Below are 22,865 nucleotides of genomic sequence, written 5' to 3'. Positions count from 1 at the left end.
TGCGTTACTGCGCATAGGCGAGACTGAACGGCCACACCGTTACGCTCAGGTATACACTGCTCTGGCGGGGGGTCAATTAGCACATTCCACACGTCATTCGAAAGGTTGAAACCTCCTCTAGAAGATGGAGATGACAAATCTAAACTCTTCATGACAGTCTAGCAATGAAATGCAGTTGAACAAAAGCACCCCAAATTCGAGAAGAGGAGTTAAACAGGAAAACAAGGATTCAAGGATTCTTTATTGTCATACCAGACATGTTCACATGGCATGATACGAAAAAACTGTTCTAAGGTCCCGGTAGTGAGCAATAAATAAACTATGCTAAAATGTAAAAAATATATAAAATATAAATAGAGCAAGAGCAATAAAATAAAAACAGGAAATAGCAATACTACAGTAGTTCCGGGCAGCCTAATAAGAGAGACATTATTGTGCAAATAGAGACATTTTTGTGCAAATGGAGACATTATTGTGCAAAGTCCAAGGTGCTGTATGCAGGTAAAAATGCAAGCGTCCATGGCATGAGACAAGTGACACTGTGCAAAAGGTCCGTGGGGTTGTACAAGGTGACAGGTGTGCAGTGCAAGTTCTGAGATATAGTGCAGTTTATTGTGCAGGAGGCAACACTCCTACAGTGCTCCACCAGAGCTCAACAGTCTCACAGCCTCTGGGAAGAAGCTGTTCCTCAGTCTGGTGGTACGGCACCTGATGCTCTGCAGCCTCCTGCCTGAGGGGAGGGGGACAAACAATGTGCTTGCGGGGTGGATGGGGTCTTTCCAGATGCTGGAGGCCCTTTTCCTGCATCTGTCCGTGTATATATCCAGAATGGGGGGTAAGCCGCCTCCCACAGTCCTCTGTGCAGCATTCACAACCCTCTGCAGAGCCTTCTTCTCCGCCACAGAGCAGTTGCTGTACCACACAGTAATGCAAGAGGACATGACGCTCTCCACCACGTACCTGTAGAAGGCCCTCAGGACTGAATGGCCAAGTCCAGCACGCCTCAGTCTCCTGAGGAAGTACAGGCGCTGGTGTGCCTTCTTGACCAGGGCTGAGGTGTTGTTGCTCCAGGTGAGGTCCTTGGTGAGGTTTACACCCGGGTAACTGAAGCTGTCGACGGCTTCCACAGGTGCTCCTCCGATGTTCGGGGGTGGAGGTGCTGCTCTTCTGCCAGGTGCACCTAGTTTATTATGGAGTTAATTTTGTGTCTTTAATATGCAATCAAAAAGAATGGATTTGAAAACAAAAAAAATATTTTGCAAACAAAATTATGATTTCAAAAATACAAAAAAAATGCCCATGAATGAATGAAATCTATTTGTGATTAAAATTGTATCTTGATAAATCCACAAGTTTTGTTTACAAACCAAAATATTGTTCTCATGAACCACAGATTCGTTTGCGTTTCCTGAGTTTTCGTTTGCGTTTCTTGAAGTTTTGCTTGCGTTTCTGCATGACTCTCATGGGCGGGACCTCCTCTGAAAACTGTAAGAAGCCTCCTGATTGGTCAGTCTCACTCAAAGAGACGGGGTGACAACTTCCGCCCCCACAGTGAGCCGGCGGTCAGGGAGACACGGAGAGTTAGCCGCCGGTGACAAACATCGATCATAACAGGTATGTTTTGCGTAACTTTACTGTCTTTTTGATGCTTTTAAGTTTACACTTGTCGCTCTTCTGGTGCTTTTTATTCCTAACCAGTAGAGATAGCATTATCAGACATTAACAACTCATAATTAGGACGAACTAGCTTAGCGCTCTGCGCTCGTCAGAACTGACTGACAAGCTTATTACTGCCCTGGCTTCAGTGACAGTTTGATTCATCTCACAGATAGCGGCTTATTTATGTATAAATAAATACACTTTCATTAGATATACTATCAGAACAAATCATCAGGTGTGTGTGTGTGGATCGTTTAGTCATTCCTGCAATACATTAAGTAAAGAGTTATAAAAGATGGCCAGGTGTAAAAAAATAAATTATAAAAGGGGCCAGTTTAGTTGTGTAACATTGTCACTCACATTATAATTTCATATCCTTGTAAGGGATTTTTTATGAAGTGTAAACATATTTTTTGTTTAACAACATCCTTCAGATCCTTCCCTGGGTATTTCAAACGAAGAAACAAAGGTCCACCCAACAGAGGCTACAAACAGGCAAGAACTGTGAAGAAGTGGATTCCATTTGATGTTTGTTTTTTTTTTTACTTTCCTCCAAAACAGAGACAACTCCATCCCCTTCTGAGGAGCTGGAGCTCATTCAAGCAGGGCTTGGAAAGCGTACGCTGTCTATTACATCAGATGTAACTCATGCAGAGGTGGGATATTTAATGAATTGAAGCATACATATATGGTTCAAGTAGTATATTAAGAATGTTAATTGCATGACAGTAGATTAATGCTGTTTAAGTGAAAGCTGCTGTTTTTGTTTGTTAGTTATCTAGTTTACTTGAGGCAGCATATCCAAAGATGAATGTTCTTGAGGACAGATGGCTTCTTTTCAAGGCAGCAGGTGCAATTTCGGTTAAGAAAAAATATATATTAATCAAGAAATTTACAGAACGTCATGGTTATTTACTATTTCAATATTGTTTTAACTGTTTTGAAGGCGGAAATGGAAGAAGAAAGATGTCTGCAATCGTATTAGACGCAGAAGGTTACACCAGTTCTGTCATCAGAAGAGCCTCAAGTGGAGGAAAACTTTTGTTATATGTGGTGCCCCTCCAAGATGAGCTAGATTTATCACCTCTCCCAGCAGATGCACCAGAGTTTGCTCTTATGCCAAAAACAACATGCAAACAATGCAAGGCAGTGATGCCACTCCAGATGTTGGCACTGCACATTGATCAGTGCTCCAGCATATCAGACTTGGAAGATGAGGTAAACTTTTTTTCTCTGTTTCTTGGAAATGTAGGCTTAACTTTTACAGCTTTGATCTTAAATGCCTTACTTAAGAGTTATCTGTCATGGTAAGCTTTATCCCAAACCTTTGCTTGTTTTTTTCCAACCTCTTTGCTCAGGAGTCAGAAGTGGTGTTCTTGGATGAGGCAACATCTTCAAGCACAGCCCCAGGGACAAATTCAGATGTGCCACAGTCCTCTGAGAAACATTGCTTTCAGCAGGTACAGTAACTCCATCAGTTAACATGGAGAAGGGTTTGCAGGGTGACATCAAAAATGTATCAAGTATGTATCTGAAGTTATTAAATAAGACATTATACATACATAGTTTCTAGTGTATTATTTATTAACTTCTTATTCATACTTTTAAAATATGTGTTTTAAAATTGTCTTTGGAGCTCATATTCAATTAATGATACTTCAATGTATGCAAGCACAAAGATGTAAATGAGTTAAAACTTAGTAAGTGGAAAGGGAAATTTGGAGGAAAAAGTTCGTATTGAATCAACTTTTGACGATTGGTTCTTCCTGACAAACTTACTCCTTTTTGATAGCCTGAAGTATTTTACCACATTGCAGACTCATATACCCTCTTCTGAACTTTATTGTGTCTACACTTAGGAAAGTGAGGTCAAATGTCCAATTTGCATACAAACATTTCCAGTGTCAGACATTGAGGTCCATGCAAGCCTCTGCAGTGAAAGGTAATTTCTGTTAGATAATCTATTGTATCTCTATTTCTTAAGGTTGCTTGACAATTGTTACATGGGCAGTTCCTAGATGAGGTTGTGTTAATAATGGTTTTAATACAAATTGAAAGCACTAAATCTATCATTTTTAAATTATCTTCTGTTTTTACATTAGCATGGAGAAGAACCTTTGCCAGCTTAACACTGCTGAACCATGCTCCAGCCTGGATCAAATATCATGGTAACTATTCAAATTGAATTTTTAATTGGTAAGCTAAAGTGGATTGTGAACATTATTTTTTTTCATTTAACAGTGAAGAGGATGTTCTTCAGTGGGTAATGACACAGGTTGACCGCAGCAGGAGCTTTGAAATCTGTGTGTCCAGAGATGGTATGGTTGACAGAGGTCTGAAACTCTGGAAGCTCAGAAAGAATGGCAGTTCACTGAACCCTTTGAAAGTTTCCTTCCTGGGGGAACCAGGAGTTGACACTGGTGCACTAAGAAAAGAGTTCCTGTCCAGTGAGTAGTATATTTTTATTATTCCTGTGGCAGACCTGTGTTGTGTATTGCAGAATAGCCCAAATATATTTTTTAATTAGTTTCTGTCAAACTAAAGCAACAATATTCTCAAATGAAATAGATCATCAACCTCCTGCATGCTTCTTCAGGAGGCAGTATGAGAGATGGTCAGATACTTGTTTGTGGTCCATTGTTGCATCAATTTTTCTTCCTTCTTTTGACTGTAGCAATGGTTGCTGGAATTGAGAGACGACTCTTTGAAGGGGAAAGTGAAAAGGGAAAAGTGCCAAAATACTCTCTCAACGATTTGGATGATGAACTTTTTAAGTATGTTGTTCAAAAATGGAACACTTCTAGTCACCAGTAATCTTTATCTTAGTACAATTTTAAGAACATTAATAGTATTGTCATGAACACAGTGGCTTTTGCTCTGCTTCAAATGTTTATGTATTTTGCAAATGGTTTAAAGTACTGCATGACAGTCATATGCAGTGCAGATGGTGAAAGTACAGCTGTAGATGAAGAAGGGACATGGTGGTTGTTATGAACACTATATTATAGTGGTTTGATTTGATTCAACCAATTCCACCTCAGGGGCAAATGTGACCAAAAAAATCTATTAATATTATATTATTGTTATGCTTTCAGGTCACAGTGATCTTAACATTTGGCCTTTGACCTCCAGAACCAGTTCATTCTTAGTAAGAGTGGACAGTTATACAGATTTGAAAGAAAACAATACCTTTAACCCTGGATAGCACTGTCATAAAGGCATAAAAACATAGCTGATATAGCTAAAATATAGCTAATCAACAGTTATACGTGTGCATAAGTTTTATTCTAAATCTGAGCAAATGTAAGATGATGGGGTGATGCATAAATGTGGTAAGCACCTGCTTCTTCTTCTATCTTTAATTCAGTTCTTGCAATTGCTGATTCCTTGGCATTTCACCCAGAGTTGCAGGTGAAGTATTTGCAGTGAGCATTGCCCAAGGAGGACCAGCACCAAGATTTCTGCAGGAGTGGTGTTACCACTATCTTGTCACTGGAAACCTTAAAACTGAGGGAATTCATGACAAGGAGCTGTCACCATTCATCAAAACGGTAGGTTTGGGAAATTGTTTCAAGCTATCTCAATAACTACATTTAGTTTTTCCATCATCTTTGCACTCCTTTAATGTTTATTGTACAAATTAAGCTCAAATTTAAAAAGTTGTTTATTCTTGTAAAGCAAGTGAATGGCACACTTGCCCTTCATGCAAATGTACACGATACATATTCATAATATGCAAAAATGTATAATTGCGTGTCTTTGTACAGGTTTAAAATAACATGTATATTATATACAGTTGAAAGCTTCATATTTTTGTTATTTTTATTTATCATTTCTTTAGCTCGAAGATGCATCTGACCTGTTTCCCTATGTAGAAGAAATCCTGGAATGTGGCTACACTGGTCCAATCAGCGTTGACCATGAGGAACGGATAATAAGGTTTGTATTGCATTTTGATGTATTTGTGATGTTTATGAGTGTCAACGATTTGGAAAATATCAAGTTTATTGTTGAGTCCTTTTATAATTATTGGATGACTTGATAGTGACACTCAATGATCTCAGGCCCATGCAGTCTGTACGTTTAAGTATTATTGAACAAGGTGCTAAGTCCCAAAAATGTCCACTGATGTCTATGTTTTGAATAATTACTGATCCTGATGATAAAGTGGCACCCTGTAAGTCAGTCACTGCCAGCAAGATAGGAATGCGTGTGTGAAATGCTTGAATGGTTAAGTGGACAAAAAAAGCACAATGTTAAAGCAGTCCATTTACCATCAAGTTTGGATGCAAATTTTTACAAAAGTTTTTGGCTTTTTTTCCTAATTTGTTAAGTAAGAATACTTCAAAAACACATATTAAACATCCAAACAGCATCAAATCTTACAATTAAACTTTTCACATCTGCTTATAACTTACAGTGCTGTATAACGTCATGTTTATTGTCATTACATTACATTTTATACATTTCCTTTGAAGGGCTGTTGGTCTGCATATGACAACAAAACGTATACCGATGCCGCAACAGATCCGTGAGGGCCTTAAGGTGTACAATCTGATCGAAGTCATGCAGCGAAAGCCGAAAGAATGTCATGATCTTTTTGTGACAGGATGCGATGACAAGGTGTGTTGAGTTTATTTAAATTATTGCCATTTAATATTCTTGTCTTCATAGGCTAAATGGTATTTACATATCATTGATACACAATGTTTATTTTAAGTCTTATAAAGGGTAAAATAAATGTGATTATTCACTCATCACTTCATTAGGTACATCTAAACAATCTATTGCAATCAAATATAACATTTTTTTTATTTCGGAAAGAAGGTATTTCAATTTTGTGTTAATTTTGGGGGGGAGAATATGTATTTGGCAGAGTTGTTGGATTGTAGAGATGCAATGTATGAAGTGGTCAGTGAACATTACAAAATTAAATTTTTTATTAAGTATTAATATTTGCATATCAGCAGAAGGGAGCAGCATCCAGCAGAATTGCATCCCTTGCATCTGTAGTAAAACCCCCACATTAGGATTCTGTGTATGTGTGATATTTGGTCTTGATCTTATTTGCTTTACTTTTTTGTTCACAGGTGGATTCACATTATATCCTGTCACACCTTGCCCCAGACATGAGTCCACATGGTTCAGGAAAACACAAGGAGGAGTCCAAAATTCTGGAATATTTTCAAGATTTCCTTCTTGAACTTGAAGGTACGCATGTCATTTTACAGAAGTTCTGGTCCTCAAAGGAAGTTGGATAAAGCTTGTTCAACTTGAAAAAGGGACTAAATGCTTCATGACTTGATATCCAGATTTTATAGCCTTTGTTACGAGGTACACAGATTCAAGGTATTTATTTAGCAACAATTTAAAATGGTCTTTGAACTAAACACTAACATGGAGAAAACATATTTATGATCTGGCAACCATACTGCTGGCCAGGAAAATTCAAGTTTCATCAATGTTATTGTTTTGTTGTAGTTTCCCTATTTGCCTTATAAATATGTGCTATATTAAAAGATACAGCTTGCCTGATTAAAAAAAAATTATAATGTCTCTAACTTCAGACTAAGACACTTGTATTTTCTTTACATTTAAAGATGCACAACCAGAAGACGAGGATGGAGAAACTCTGTCCGTTCCAGAAGTGATGCAGTGGATGACTGGGCAGGCTCACAGACATCTGTTTGTCTCTGAGAGAGAGCAATTTAAAATAGCCATAAGATTTGACCACAACTGTGTGGAGCACATGCCAGGCCACACCATATGTTATCCTATTGGTAGTGCCTGCACCAACACCATCACACTTCCAACAGCCCATTTGGGGAATTATGAGTCCTTTAAAACTAATCTGCTTACTGCCATTAAATTTGGTGTTAGCTTCGACAGAGTCTAGTTTCTGAAAGGCATGTGTATTTTCTTTGGTTAAAATTTTTTTTTTTTTTTTTTTTTTTTTACCACAGTTGATTTTTAACTGTTTATTGTTGTGACTATTCTGTCACCATTGTTTCCAAGTTAAAATCTATTGTATATACAGCACTGTGTAAGAGTTTTAGGCATGTGAGAAAAGTTTGCCTATAACTATGCAGGTTTGAAGGTAAATTGACTGTAAATCTCAGCTGTCAAATAAAAGTCAAACTACTTGATGTGAATCACGTGAATTTATTCTAATCTGTTTCATAATAAAATAAAATGATATTTCACTTTGGTCCAACCAGCTGCTTTCACGACTGTCTACTAGATTTTATACACCACAGGCAACATTGAGAGCCTGCAGATAGATGTCCCCACCAAAACTTGAGGACTCAGCATTTGGATTTATTTGTTGTAGTGCTGAAAGTCTTTCCTCTGACAGGGGGCATTGGATGTCTGGAACAACCACCCTGTGTTCACCGGTGTCAAGGTCGCAAGGGGGCTGCTCTTCTGTTTGCTGGATCTGTAATGTCAAATATTCATTCATAAATAAGAGGTACAGCGACTGCAAGCAAGTGAAGTAATGTCTCTACTTAAATGCTCTGTTATCTGAAAATTGTGGTTTTATTTAGTGTCATTTGAGAGAGATCATAATGTATTATAGACTCATTACAGAAACAGATGTTTCAGGCTTTTTGCTTTTGTTTTAAATAATTTTGCCATCCAGCTTCAAAACCACAATATCAGATTTTTTTCACTGTAACTATCAAAAAGACAAAGGCTTGAAATGGCCTTATACTTAATGGAAACTATTATGTGGGTTACAATAAACTACAAAAAAAATAATTTTCTTTAGATATAGAAGTAGTTTTGACTTCTCATCTATCCCTTTGTACTATTTACTTTAATGACTTTGTACATACCTCTACCAGGTCTGGTTCTGGCATGGGTGCTTGCAACATCCCTATCATCCAGAGTTGATTTGGTGTCAGATTTCCCTCAGTGCACAAGGGGTGGCAGTTCCAGCTCTCTGTAAAGTGATGCAGATCTGCTCGGAGTCGCGGTATGAAGACATATCCAACACAGTAGAGGTGGACAGCATTGGATATGTCAAGAAATCCGTCTTCCTCCAAACCATGGAGTACATTGTAGTACTGACATATTACGCTCCAAAGGTCTCTCCATAGCCTTTCCACTCTTGAACAAAGAAAGAGGGACAGGATCGTATGAAAATGTTGTGTAAGTTTTCATTAACACAGAATTTTTTCCAAAGATGCACACTTGTCACAAAACATCTAGAACAGCCTAAAATATGATTGAAAATGTTTAAAGACTTAGAAAATTACAATACTAATGATATATTTAGTCCTAACAATAAGTTAGAAGCATTTTAATATTTTCTGAAATAATTTAGTTGTGATATGCAAATACCTCTGGTTATGGACGCTTTTGCCTGCAATGAAACTGCCACGACCTGTTCCTTGTACCGTAAACATGCATCTAGCAATGTCTACATTTTCAACACCTTGATCTGCTCGAACTCTGAAAGAGAAAAACAGACCAGGCCAACTGTATGAATTCTTAGATCATTCACTCATTCTTGGATTTAATCTGATTTTCAGTCAGACTTACTTTAGAAAATCTGATAAGCCTGTTAAAATAAAGCCTGTCTATGATTTAATAATTTAACATGAACTTGGAGGCCTGTAATGCTATGCTTAAAAAAGAAGTAGCTTGAAAAATGTAATAGACCCAAAAGCAGCACTCTCTGGCAACGGGTGATTATTGCATTTTATCGCAAAACTTTGAGGAACAGCTTTGGAAAAGCAAATTACATGCAAGTTAAATGACATTTATATACAAATATGGACCATGAAACAAACCCAGACACATTTTATAAATATGGCTTGGACAGAGAGAGGTGATTTCTAGGTTTAGTTTTGACCAGTGTTGTCAGAGAGGTGTTAATTCAATTTTCTGTCTACTGTTGAAGGTGCAGACTGCAGTGCTTCTCAACTGGACTGCAATTTATTGAGACTTGGTTTTAATATTCTCCTCCTTCATGTTTAAAAAGGGAGTGGATTACATATAAGGAACAACCAAAGTCAGGCAAAAATGAACTCTGTTGTCTCAGCCAAAAAAAGAAATTGTAGTGGGGTTGTTGGATCAGGTTGCACAGATATTCCTGATTAAGTGATGGCTTTATTTCATTCTCTTACATGCCACTACTCAGGTAGGTACCCCCCCCCCCCCCCCATGTTGAAGCAGAGTAGGGATAAAACACCATGTTTCCCTCTTGTTGAAAAATATCTTGATCTTGATATCTCCTTTTTTAAATGACCAAAAACTCCATCTCTCTTCTAAACACACATTTTTGAGCACTTGCCTGAATGGCCACCCGTGTTTCTGCACCCCCTCCATGAAAAATCCAAAAGCTGTTTCTGCTTTATTGTTCCCCGCTGTATCCAAGTAAAAGATCTAGAACAAAGCAGAGCCTTTGTATAGTACTTCAACAAGACATAGACTAAATTATAGATTGAAAAAGAGAAAAATAAATACCTTCCGTGAAAAGCAATCGATTGCTCCAAAAACTACAATGTTGTACCTAAAAAAGTTAATGGTTCAGGCTGTATATTGACTGAATTAAATAAAATCAAAAATAGCCTTGAAATAGGTCAGTTGGAGAATGAACAATATACCTTATCAACTTGTGGTTTGTGTCAATATGGACAAGAGACAGGGGAGCAGGAACAGAGTATGTCCTTCTGGTGATGCAAGACAGCTGGATCATCCTGGAAATGACTCCGGCACCATCCACACGCTGCAATGACCTCCTAACCCGTCTCCATGGAATGCGATGCCCCGATGCTTCAAGAGAACCTTTGATAAGTCTATAACCTGCATGGGGCATTTGTGCTTTGATAGACCTAACTTTCTGATCAAGCACATCATCTGTTATGTCAGAATAACATTTCCTGACAGAAAGGTTATGGTCTTTCATCCTCCTGTAAAGAGTTGACCTCGAAATTCCATGGAGGTCGGACAAAGAAGTCAGGGGTAACCCAGTGCTAAGCATATCTAATAGAGTCTGGCTTTCTATGGTTATCTGAGGTCGTCCGACACTGCCTCTTAATTCAGTCACAGCTACATCATGAAATAGTGGTGGGATGACCCTCTGTGACAGATAGCTGCTAACAATGTCAGACAGCTGCTGAAGACTAAGTAAAACGCTATCAGGAATGTCCATATATGATGCTCCAGCTCGAAGAAACTGCAGCTCCTGAGCACAAACAAAGTGCAGGTATTCGTAGTCAATGGGTTGTCTGTTAAGGATAGAGGCAACTCTATCCCTGACCCTACGCAGAAGGTGCCACTGCATGGCTTCCTGCAACACAAGAAAACAAACTTCAGATGGTATGCTTCTGAAACAACAAAAAATAAAGATTAAAAGTAGATTACATAAAAGTTAGCAACGACACTTTTAAGAAGTAACCTTGATAGCGGTACATTGACTTAATTATTCTCTATATCAGACTGTGCCTACCATATCTGACTGTGCCTACCGGGATGAGGATCAAGAATGGGGCCCAGCTCAGAATTGTTTTCAAATGGGAACCGCAATTAATGTAATTTTCCTTTGTGCTTAACAATACCCTTATAAATGACTATTGTCTAGATCTGAGTGCTGAGGATGATCTCAGGATGGTGATTGTGTGTTTTTAAGTAAGAGTGAAAACAGCAGCAACATACTGAAACATTTGTCAACCTAGCCCAGAATTTGATATCATTTGTACAAATTGATGAGGGAGGCTGATTCAGTACAACAGGAGGATTCAATCATACAACTGCAGAGCTGATATTCATTTTACTTGTTGATCAGAGCACAAATACTAAGGACTTCTATCTTCTAAACATAAATCAGGAAACATCTAAAAGGGAATCGGTTTAGAATTAAATTGATAAGCAGAATCTATAATTGCGATGGTATACATAAAACTGTATCAATTCCCACCCCTATGTCTGTGATCATGCAGAGTACATGTGTCATGAAGGATCTATTCCTGCCGTGCTTGTTATACTACTGGGCAACAATGCAGAGAAGGTAATAGTTTATTTCTTACCACCCCCCACCCCCCACCACCCACAATGACAATACTGTGATAAAATGTACATGAAATTGAGGAGGGAAAAACTACCTGACCCTGAGGTCCATCAGGATGGTTCTCCATCCTCCTGTGAAGACAAGGAAAATTAATCTCCATGAGTAAAAACTGTTATAGTAACAGGTACCTCAGTAACCGAACTGCTTTCAGGTACCAGTAACAGTGATTAATACAGTGTCTGTCATTTATGCAACTTCAGGAGACCAAGTGGATTATGATCAAACACTAATGGATGAAGATCAGTGAAAGTATGCCCCGTTTTATAACTCTTTACTTAATGTATTGCAGGAATGACTAAACGATCCACACACACACACCTGATGATTTGTTCTGATAGTATATCTAATGAAAGTGTATTTATTTATACATAAATAAGCCGCTATCTGTGAGATGAATCAAACTGTCACTGAAGCCAGGGCAGTAATAAGCTTGTCAGTCAGTTCTGACGAGCGCAGAGCGCTAAGCTGGTTCGTCTGAATTATGAGTGTTGTCTGATAATGCTATCTCTACTGGTTAGGAATAAAAAGCACCAGAAGAGCGACAAGTGTAAACTTAATAGCATCAAAAAGACAGTAAAGTTACGCAAAACATACCTGTTATGATCGATGTTTGTCACCGGCGGCTAACTCTCCGTGTCTCCCTGACCGCCGGCTCACTGTGGGGGCGGAAGTTGTCACCCCGTCTCTTTGAGTGAGACTGACCAATCAGGAGGCTTCTTACAGTTTTCAGAGGAGGTCCCGCCCATGAGAGTCATGCAGAAACGCAAGCAAAACTTCAAGAAACGCAAACGAAAACTCAGGAAACGCAAACGAATCTGTGGTTCATGAGAACAATATTTTGGTTTGTAAACAAAACTTGTGGATTTATCAAGATACAGTTTTAATCACAAATAGATTTCATTCATTCATGGGCATTTTTTTGTATTTTTGAAATCATAATTTTGTTTGCAAAATATTTTTTTTGTTTTCAAATCCATTCTTTTTGATTGCATATTAAAGACACAAAATTAACTCCATAGTTTATTACCATGGCAACCGCTGTGCCACACAAACTCACAGAAACATGATGTGTGTGTGTGTGTGTGTGTGTGTGTGTGTGTGTGTGTGTCTACATCTTACATTCAGACATGACAGGGGCAGCATCTCCATTTTAACCCTTTAGGTGCCAGAGTTAATTGAGGAAAATATTCCATTTTCATTTCAACATTTCAAAAGGCTTTCGCTTGAAAGTGGTGACAGATAAAGGCATACTGTAAATGAGAAAACTATTCATCATGACCCAAAGTTTGTGATGGGAGTAAATTAACTCATCTAATTTGCATATCGTGGCATCACTAGGCGGCGGCCATATTGATTTCATAAATCTCAGTAAAACAGCATTTTTAACATGTTTACACAGCAGATTTGTTTTGTTTTGCCCCATAAGCCTCAATGTTAAATTTGAGCCTAAATTTCTGGAGGAGAGCAGACAGTACTCTCGCTCTCCCGCCCTCATTTTTCACTCTACAGAAATAAAAACGACATGACCGTGTTCAGCAATGTCTTCTGTCACTCAACATGTAAATATTTTGGCCATAACCATTACAGTTTTTTCAAAAATCGCAGGGGTTTGGGAGACATTTTCCCATTCATTCCTTATGGAGACATGTTGAGCTTTGGATCTGCTCCTGCTGCAGCATGTGTGCAGCCATTTTTAGCTCTTTCTGCCTTTAACTTTTCACCTTTTCAGCCTTTTTTCACTTTTCTAAGCTCTTTCTGCCCTCTTACTATACAACTTTTTGACCTTTTCAGTGTTTTTTCACCTTTTTATGCTCTTTCTGCCCTCTTACTATACAACTTTTTGGCCTTTTCAGATATTCATCTTTTTGCCTTTTCAGCTACTTCAAACATTGAACTTCATGTTCAGCAATTAAAATGTTTAACTTTCTCAACTCTTTGAGCCTCCTTCAGCTTTTCTGCCCTTTCAGCTTTTTAAAATATTCATCTTTCTGCCTTTTCAACTCCTTCAAACATTCAGCTTCATGTTCAGCTACAGAAACCGTTCAGCTATCAATATGTTCAACTTTTTAAGCTCTTTCAGCATTTAACTTTTCATCTTTTTCAGCTTGTCTGCATTTTCAGCTCTTTCAAACATTCAACTTCATGTTTAGCAATTAAAATGTTCAACTTTTTCAACTCTTTCAGCCCCCTTCAGCTTTTCGGCCTTTTCAGCTTTTCGGCAGTACATTCAGCAGATTTCGCCTCAACATTCACACTGTATTTTCGCAGGAAATGCAATTTTTCTAGTTATTATACCTGATTCCGTACACTTTTTGGCTCGCTTCTCCTCCTACAAATTTTGAGCTACAGAAACCATTCAACTATCAAAATGTGCAGCTTTTTTAGGACATGATCGCGTCTATTTTTCTCGTTTCTACCTTTTATACTTTTGGAAATATTCAGCTTTTTCTGCAACATTTTTACCATTCATCCTTATGGGAAATTTTTCAAATTTCATTCTGCTATAACTTCAGCATACCTTCAGCTATTGAAACCGTTCAACCATTAAAATGCTCAGCTTTTTCATCTCTTTCAGCCTTGTGCTTTTCAGCTTTTCAACTCTTCAACTTTTTCAGAAATTCAGCTTTTTCAAAAAATAATTTAACATTGACGCTTATGGGAAAATCTTCAACCTCCTTTCAACCTCTTGTTGTCCCTCATACTTTGAGCTAGAGACACCATTCAAACTTTAAACAAGTCACAAGACCTTGAACTATTGGACTTGTATTCAGTTTTTAAAAATCTTGGACTGTTTTGAAAAAATCACAGTTTTAGTTTTAAGGATTTTTAGCTTGTCTTCTGAGTTTATAATGGGTGTGAATTGCGTCAGCTAGTATGGGTGATGTCATCGCTAGAGTGGAAAGCAGCTGTAAACTCATCAAGAAATGTTCTCTTCAACTCGCTCATACGGCCACAATTTTCACTGTGCATACACAATTTATACCACAAAACGTAGGAAAATTTGTCCTGCTCACAGAAATGTTGACATGGAATCTGTCACACGTACACATTTTTGCTGAGCAGCTCCAAAGCAAAGGGAGCGCTGATTTTTTTCTCATTCACTCCCATGTAATCTGAGAGGAGAAATTTCTGGAAACAGCTGAGGTGCAACACATTTGTAACTCGCTCTGGTGACCCCATTTTGGACTCGAGAAACATAAAACACGACACGTGCGTTCACAAGAAGTGGCTGTCTCTCACAATCACTTTATTTTCATGATGGGACCAACGGTTTGGGAATGGGAAGAATTTGTTCGAGGAGTTAAATCTCCTCTAAAAGAGCTCTCTTCTCTGTGTTCTGTCTGTCTCTCTCTGCTCTTCTACCAGGTGCACCTAGTTTATTACCATGGCAACCGCTGTGCCACACAAACTCACAGAAACATGATGTGTGTGTTTGTGCGTGTCTACATCTTACATGCAGACATGACAGTCACGCAATTTGACCCATTCTCACACCCCACGCCACACTGGACATTTCTCACGCTTATATTTCCCCATTCAATACTCTATATTTTTTTCATGCGTGTGTGTCTGTTGCACTGAGAGCGGGCGCGTGTGTGTGCGCCTGTGTGTGCGTGTGAATCTGATCACTCTCTGCCGCTGTTGTTAGGCAAACAAGAATGACAGATATCCGTCATCTGATTTGACAGTTGATACAAGAGGACTCCTATTTATGCTGCTATTTATGCCGGTGTCTGTGTCATCAGGTTGTGAATGATGAATCAAGACAAGAATCGATTGCTTCTCCCTGGTTACCCGGATGTGAGTCTGGTTCTTTTGACACTGAATCTTTTGAAGTTGAATTTTTTGAGATGTTGAATTCTTTTTACATTGAATTTTATTTATAAACTGAATTTTTTACAATGAATTTTTTTTTAAATGTTGAATTTTTTTACATGTCGAATTTTGAAAAACTGAATATTTTGAGACTGATTTTTTTTACACTGAATTTACATTGAAAAAAAAATCAGAGGCAAAAAAAAATTCAGTGCTAGAAATTTGATGGTTTTTAAAATTCAAAGTCTGATTTTGATGCTGAAAAAATTCAATCTTAGAAATTCATATTCAAACTCAGACGGGCACAGAAAAACTTCCATACGTTGGCATGGAGGTGAGGACATCAGTCTTAAGGTATAAATCGACGTTAAAACAGGCCAAATCGATGTTAAAAAAGGCCAAATTTTTTTCGCCGCCGACCACAGGTCACCGGCCAAACGCGTCCTGTTACTAGAGTCTCACTCTTGTCATTTTCTCAAACTTGGCAGCCCTGCAGATATCCAACATTTCAGTATTTTTGGATTTTACCTGATTGCTGGTTGCTGCCACACCTCCGTCCATGATTCCTCCTCAACTTTTGCTCTCTTCCTGCCCTTCACACACAGAGGATATGGGTCTGCTCTGATTGGCTGAAAAGTCAATGACTGCACTGATTGGCTGCTCCAGTGTATCATGTGGATTTTCTTCACTTTTCTGAACTGGCCTCAAAGTTTCTGCATCATCCTGCATTGTGTTCTGCTAAATCCAAACAGGTTTTGAAAGATTTCAGCTTTTCTCCAGGTAAGAGTCAATTTCTGGTTTGTAGTCCACTTTCTGTTTCCTTTTCCTGTTACATTGCTATAATGCTGCACAATTACACGACGCTTTTACACTTTTTCTTTCTAAAATGCTGTTCAGGTGTGGATTTGTGGCCCACTTTGATCTCTTTTGTAGATAAAGTTTTACTTTAGTTTGAAATCTCTGAGCTACAATTGGCAGAGGTGGAGGTAAAAGTTCCGCGAGTGAATCTGTCCATTTTGTCTGTACAGTAATAACTGAGGACCCACTTTTGCAGTAAAAGATTAAAACTTGTAAAAAGTCTGATACAATGTATTCTGCTATCAAGTAGCACACTACTGTAATATTATAGAGCTGTGGCAATTATGAACCCAACTTACTGTAAAGCTGTCTCTCCATATTTAACAGGGGTCAAATAGATCTCATTTGACATAATCAATAAAACATGTATTACATCATTTACAGAATATGCTTTGCAATATTTTAGATACTTTGTGTATTGATTACCACTCCCCCTGGGATACTGTGGACTTTTGGTGTTTGTTGTAGCTTAAAATGCCTGATTTTGTGGAACTTTTTCAAAAAAATGTGTTGAAAGTTGTGATATTTGTAGGCTTTATTTCCTTTACATCACAGGAGAAAGGGTATTTTAAACAATCTCACATTCTTGTAATCAACACCATATGACATGAAAATAATATTGTGTATGTATGGGGTCTGGGGGCTAAGAGGATATCTTTCACTCTCTCACTCTCTCTCTCTCAGCCAAACTGGTGTGCAGAGGTCTAATATGTATGTTCCCATATACAGTCCTGCCCTAACTGTAACCCTTATGATTTACAGTGAAACCCAGGCAGTGCAACCTGAATCTGCAGCCGACCTATCCAACTACTTCATTATGCTTGTGCATCAACATTGCTGCCTCCCAGGATATTTCACCGAGCTATGGACTGTTGCCATGATGATATTATTCGCTCTTACCCCAGAACAAGCTTATTCTCTAAAAATAACGTCTGACAATAATTACTATTATGGAACTAGAGATCGAAGTGTGTCTCTTAACTGTCAGTTCACCCTTGATTCTGAGGATGTGGAAAATTTGGACATAGAGTGGAACATTGTGCCACCAAACAGGCAGGAAGATTACATACTTATACTCCGGTATACTCAAAGTATCATTCATAATAATTTATATGCCCCTTTAAAGAACAGGATCTACTTTACATCTCCTGAGCCCCAAGACGGTGATGCTTCTCTAAGCATCACTGACCTTAAGCTTACAGATTCTGGAACATACCAATGTAAGGTGAGAAACCTAGCAAGAGAACAGATTAAAGACATTTTTCTGATTGTAATGGAGAGGCCAGACAAACCGGTATGTTACGGATGATGAAGCTGTGTTAGATACAAATATAAGGCTCAGATGCAGATCCTCACAAGGCACTCCACCGCTTAAATACAGATGGGAAAAGCTCAGCGGAAACCGGATGCTGCCTCCGGATGCATTTCTTGATGCTCCAGAAGGAGACTTATACTTGGATAAGATCACAGAGAGGGACTCTGGAACATACCGCTGTACTGTCCGGAACCGTGTGGGTATGGAAGACTGTGAGCTTATACTCAAAATCACATCTCCATCAACAGTGACTGACGAACATGGACCTATAGCAGGAACTACAGCTGAAATTACAGCAGGAGTGGGTATGGAAGACTGTGAGCCTGTACTCAATATCACATCTCCATCAACAGTGATTGACGGACATGGACCTACAGCAGGAACTACAGCAGGAGCTATTGTTGCTGTGATTGTGGTCATCATTGTAACGCTCACTCCAGTCATTTACTACCGCCTCAGAAAAAGGCATGGAAGGTTAAGGAGGAATCCATGGGCTCAGAGAAACATCTGTCGGCCCATAAGAATAGAACAGGTGAGGAAGGTTTAACTAAAGAAATCTGCACACAGAGTGTTTTGGTCTTTTGTGCCAACAGAATATTCTTTCATACTGCGCTCATCATTGCAGCTCAGGTGTGAGGAAGAAGACAACCCGTATGAGGTAATGAAGACTATCAACCCTGTGAGTAGCTAACATATTCATGTCTCTGTTTTATGATTAACTGCATGCTGTTTAGGATGCTGTATATCACTGTAAACTCTGGAGTCATCTAGTCATTAAGGAGCAAAACCAGTAGTTAGTATACATTTCATAGTGTGACAGCTGGAAACCTTTGAATGTAATGCTGTTGAATAACAGGACCATCTCAGCATTTAAAGTGTGAGTAAAACCCCAACATCTATCTATCTGTCCCTTGCATAAAAAAATCTCATGATTTGTCTCCAGGTGCTGTCCTCCTCTGCAGAGGACAATGAGAAGAATGCATCTATTGAGGAGGGTCTGACAGCCTGTGTTGAAGCCAAGGCGAGGAGTATTAAGCTTGGTTTAGTGATGTGTACAAACAGTATAGTTATTTTTTAGAGGATTTCTGTCCATGACCTCTAAATCACAAAATCTCCTCTTTAGGATTTGTGCTCCTCACAGATAGAAAAATCAGAGGACAATGGATCCATGGGAAACAGAGATCAGGTGGATACTGAAGGACTGGTGAGTGGAAGTAAACTAGTTTAATTTTATGTGCATGAAATCAAGTCATACATGAGCCAATATCAGCCTGTTCCCCATCTTAAGGAGCCATGTTCCTTGCACACAGAAGATGAGATTGATGTTGAAGGGCAGGTGAGTGGAGGTAAACTGGTTTAATTTTATGTGCATGAAATCAAGTCATACATGAACCAATATCTGTCTGTTCTCCATCTTAAGGAGCCATGTTCCTTGCACACAGAAGATGAGATTGATGTTGAAGGACAGGTGAGTGGAAGTAAACTGGTTTAATTCTGTGTGCATGAAATCAAGTCATACATGAACCAATATCAGCCTGTTCCCCATCTTAAGGAGCCATGTTCCTTGTACACAGAAGATGAGATTGATGTTGAAGGACAGGAGAATGGAAGTAAACTGGTTTAATTTTGTGTGCATGAAATCAAGTCATACATGAACCAATATCTGTCTGTTCCCCATCTTAAGGAGCCATGTTCCTTGTACACAGAAGATGAGATTGATGTTGAAGGACAGGAGAATGGAAGTAAACTGGTTTAATTCTCTGTGCATGAAATCAAGTCATAAATGAACCAATATCTGCCTGTCCCCCATCTTAAGGAGCCATGTTCCTTGTACACAGAAAATGAGAAAAATGCATCCCACGTGGAGGTCACGACAACAGCATTGTGAAGCAAAGGTGAGCAGTATGACGAAGGTTTTAGCGCTGTTTACTACATTACAGATATATTGGAAAACCACATCTTTTTGCATCCTTTCAGGAGCCATATTCTTCAGAGGAAGAAAGGTCCAAGGATGAAGAATCCCTTAAAGTTCTGTGTTCAAGGTTAACATGAATATTAGACTGGTTTATATGTGAACCTTAACCTCAAAATAGTTCAGATTAGGTCACAAAGGAGAACAGGATGTCAAGGAGCCACATCCATTAGGACACAGTGAAGTTCCTAAATATGTTTTTGATAATTTCATGTTTGTTCAGAATTTGTCTCAACCTCTTTACTCAAACTTATGTGAAATGTGTGGACCTGGCCCTAATTGATTAAAGAGGACGAAAGGACATCCAAGTGCCATGTCGTTGAGAACAGAATAAACGTTCTTGAAAACATCAAGTGTTTTAGCCTTTAGATACTGAGAAAGTGGTCCTCAACAATCTCATGAATGCTGGAGTCATGACTGTATCTCCATACACCCATATTTGGCCAAACAGGTCTGAGTCATTCTCTAGCCAACTTTGTATTTTTAATAAAGGGTCTCAGAGGTACAAGTTGGGTGTTTTAGCCTTTAGATACTGAGAAAGTGCTCTTCAATAATCTCATAAATGCTGGAGTCATACTGAAGTTACTCCCTGTTGTGTGAGACAAAGAGGTCATGACTGTATCTCCATACACCCATATTTGGCCAAGTAGGTCTCAGTCATTCTCTAGCCAACTTTGTATTTTTAATAAAGGGTCTCAAAGTACAAGTTGGGTGTTTTTAGCCTTTAGATACTGAGAACGTGGTCTTCAATCATCTCATGAATGCTGGAGTCATAGTGAAGTTACTCCCTGTTGTGTGAGACAAAGAGGTCATGACTGTATCTCCATACACCCATATTTGGCCAAACAGGTCTCAGTCTTTCTCTCGCCAATTTTGCATTTTTAATAAAGGGTCTCAAAGTACAAGTTGGGTGTTTTTAGCCTTTAGAAACTGAGAAAGTGGTCTTCAATAATCTCAAATGCTTAAGTTACTTCCTGTTATGTGAAACAGAGGTGTCATGACTGCAATAAAATGTGGGGATGTTGGGTCCAACAACCAACATCTGCAGTATAAACCCAACATCTCCATATTGGACCCTTTTGTGGAAAAAACCTGTAGGAAATACCAAATCAAATCAAATCAAATTTTATTTGCGTAGCCCACATTCACAAATCACAGTTTGTTTGTTGTTTATTTCCAAGTTATTTCTCCTAGTTCAAGTTTCAGGCCTCCACCTGCTTTGGTGACCAAATCATGTCAAAAGAGCAACTGGTCTGGGAAGGCCTCAGTCAGTGTCAAAGGTCATTGGGGATCATCCTTTCATTGTATACATTAAAAAAAAAATCTGCAACTGCAATTCACAGGACATGGTCCTTGGTGGGCCTAGATAATGTGTATAAACTTTGGTGGATGCAGCCCCAAGGATTCACTTCACAGGCCAATCCAACACCTACAGATGGTCTAAAGGTGTATAGGTCTAAGGGTCTGGATCTTTCTTGGTCCAACCAGAAAAACTTTTTTCCTCTCAAGCTAGAAGTCTGAAAGTTTTGTCAGTGATTTTGCACTCCACGTGGGCCAGTCCTGTGGTGGTTTGAACCCTCTCTTCTCTCTCCTCTCTACCCTCGTCTTTTCATCTGCCCATGAGGGGTTGCTCCATTTGAATTTTTTCTACAGTTTTAGGCACATAACTGAGCCAGTATAGCTCCAAATTAGCTGAACATGTCAGGAAGCACTTATATTACATGTCCAAACCAGGTTCTAGACTTTGGAGGCCCAAAGTTATTTCTAAAGATACTTCCAGTCTATTAGTAGCAAACAACATGCTTCCTGGATAACATGATTTTACACATCTCAGGGATCTCCTAGTTCAAGGTTCAGGCCTCCATCTGCTTTGGTGACCAAATGAGGTCAAAAGAGCAACTGGTCTGGGGAGGCCTCAGTCAAGGTCAAAGGTCATTGGAGACCATCCTCTCAGTATATACATTAAAAAAAAAAAAACAACCTCTGCAACTCTGTCCCTTTAACCTAAAACTACACTGACTGACTTCACAAGCCCCCCAGCTCGTTGGTCCTGATACATAGAAAGCTGAAATTCACATGACATTGCCCTTGGTGGGCCTAGATAATGTGTATAAACTTTTTTCTTCTCAAGCTAGAAGGCTGAAAATTTTGTCAGTGATTCTGCACTCAAGTGATCTGTTGACGACGTTGGTGTAGAGAGAGAAATGCACACATCTTTGGGGGCTTCCAGTGCTTATTGTCCAGGTGCTGGATGTGATTTTGCCCAGCCTCACCTGCTGCCTCCTGTCTGTCAGGAAGTTTGTGATCCACTCACAGGTGGAGGCTGGAACTGTGAGCTGGGTCAGTTTGGTGCAGAGGACTTTTGGAATGATGGTGTTGAATGCTGAGCTGAAGTCCACCAACAGGATCCTTGCATAGGTCCCTGGGGAGTCGAGGTGTTGGAGGATGTAGTGCAGTCCCATGTTGACTGCATGCTCCACTGACCTGTTTGCGGGGGGTCCAACAGGGGTCCTGTGATGTCCTTCAGGTGAGTCAACACCAGTCTCTCAGATGTTTTCATGACTACAGACGTCAGGGCGACGGGTCTGTAGTCATTCAGTCCTGAGATAGAGGGTTTCTTTGGGACCGGGATTATTGTTGAGTGCCTGAAGCAGGAGGGGACTTCACACATCTCCAGTGATCCGTGTGAAGATGGGGGACAGCTGGTCAGCGCAGACTTTCAGACAGGAGGGTGAGACGCCGTCTGGACCTGGGGCCTTCCTGGTCTTCTGTCTCCTGAAGAGCTGGTACACATCCTCTTCACAGATCCTCATTGATGGTGGGGTTGAGTGGGGAGGGGTGAGGGTGGAGCAGGGGGTGGTGATGGTTGTCTGGTGTCAGGGTCAGAGCGGGTGAATAGAATAGAATAGAATATCCTTTATTCGTCCCACAGTGGGGAAATTCCGCTTATTGCAGCAGCAAGAGGATAGAATAGTAATAAATAAATATTACAGTATATACAATATGAACAGGAAAAAAAAACAACAACAGTGACATAGAGCGACATACAGTGAGAAAAAAACAACGGCAAGACAATGGCAACAGTACACAATGGATAATTAAAAAATCTGCATGTTAAATTGGGTATCTATTGGACATAACAGTTTATTATTGAGTCTGAGTGTATGAGT

At 39.3% G+C, this 22,865-nt stretch overlaps 2 protein-coding genes across 8 annotated transcripts; one reads left to right on the top strand and one right to left on the bottom strand.

Moving 5' to 3' along the window:
- The first annotated feature begins 1,532 nt into the window (after nucleotides 1–1,532).
- LOC125882106 (uncharacterized) lies at nucleotides 1,533–7,811 on the top strand. 4 transcript variants are annotated; one of them, XM_049565782.1, is made up of 14 exons: nucleotides 1,533–1,614; nucleotides 2,221–2,315; nucleotides 2,434–2,509; nucleotides 2,606–2,877; nucleotides 3,018–3,119; nucleotides 3,519–3,601; nucleotides 3,762–3,827; nucleotides 3,901–4,106; nucleotides 4,334–4,433; nucleotides 5,063–5,210; nucleotides 5,501–5,598; nucleotides 6,138–6,282; nucleotides 6,750–6,870; nucleotides 7,260–7,811. In XM_049565782.1, the coding sequence occupies exons 3-14, from the start codon at nucleotides 2,467–2,469 to the stop codon at nucleotides 7,553–7,555; spliced, it is 1,680 nt and encodes a 559-aa protein (XP_049421739.1). In that variant the 5' UTR covers nucleotides 1,533–1,614; nucleotides 2,221–2,315; nucleotides 2,434–2,466; the 3' UTR covers nucleotides 7,556–7,811. The 4 variants fall into 4 exon arrangements, with proteins under 4 accessions (XP_049421739.1, XP_049421741.1, XP_049421740.1 ...); XM_049565783.1 differs by having other exon boundaries at nucleotides 1,550–1,614; nucleotides 2,094–2,315; XM_049565784.1 differs by lacking the exon at nucleotides 2,434–2,509.
- Nucleotides 7,805–12,405, bottom strand: zgc:174680 (uncharacterized protein LOC100136843 homolog). Of its 4 annotated transcripts, none has more exons than XM_049565805.1 (8): nucleotides 12,329–12,405; nucleotides 11,769–11,805; nucleotides 10,272–10,957; nucleotides 10,132–10,177; nucleotides 9,959–10,050; nucleotides 9,004–9,114; nucleotides 8,496–8,769; nucleotides 7,805–8,095 (listed from the first exon to the last, which is right to left on the bottom strand). In XM_049565805.1, the coding sequence occupies exons 2-8, from the start codon at nucleotides 11,799–11,801 to the stop codon at nucleotides 7,904–7,906; spliced, it is 1,434 nt and encodes a 477-aa protein (XP_049421762.1). In that variant the 5' UTR covers nucleotides 11,802–11,805; nucleotides 12,329–12,405; the 3' UTR covers nucleotides 7,805–7,903. The 4 variants fall into 4 exon arrangements, with proteins under 4 accessions (XP_049421762.1, XP_049421763.1, XP_049421764.1 ...); XM_049565806.1 differs by having other exon boundaries at nucleotides 11,774–11,805; nucleotides 12,329–12,397; XM_049565807.1 differs by lacking the exon at nucleotides 10,132–10,177 and having other exon boundaries at nucleotides 9,943–10,050; nucleotides 12,329–12,397.
- Nucleotides 12,406–22,865: the final 10,460 nt, after the last annotated feature.

Source organism: Epinephelus fuscoguttatus, linkage group LG21 (genome assembly GCF_011397635.1).
Source record: "Epinephelus fuscoguttatus linkage group LG21, E.fuscoguttatus.final_Chr_v1".
Lineage (NCBI taxonomy): Eukaryota > Metazoa > Chordata > Actinopteri > Perciformes > Serranidae > Epinephelus > Epinephelus fuscoguttatus.
Note: the sequence above shows the minus strand (reverse complement) of the source record. Positions and strands in the feature narration are given on the sequence as shown.

Excerpts from the sequence above, each read along its gene's own strand:
- LOC125882106 (XM_049565782.1), top strand. The coding sequence starts at position 2,467 with ATGAATGTTCTTGAGGACAGATGGCTTCTTTTCAAGGCAGCAG. Across the intron at positions 2,510-2,605 it reads GCTTCTTTTCAAGGCAGCAG|GCGGAAATGGAAGAAGAAAG; the intron begins GTGCAATTTCGG and ends ACTGTTTTGAAG. Across the intron at positions 6,283-6,749 it reads TGACAGGATGCGATGACAAG|GTGGATTCACATTATATCCT; the intron begins GTGTGTTGAGTT and ends TTTTGTTCACAG.
- zgc:174680 (XM_049565805.1), bottom strand. The coding sequence starts at position 11,801 with ATGGAGAACCATCCTGATGGACCTCAGGGTCAG. Across the intron at positions 10,958-11,768 it reads CTGATGGACCTCAGGGTCAG|GAAGCCATGCAGTGGCACCT; the intron begins GTAGTTTTTCCC and ends CTTGTGTTGCAG. Across the intron at positions 9,115-9,958 it reads AAACACGGGTGGCCATTCAG|AGTTCGAGCAGATCAAGGTG; the intron begins GCAAGTGCTCAA and ends TTTCTCTTTCAG.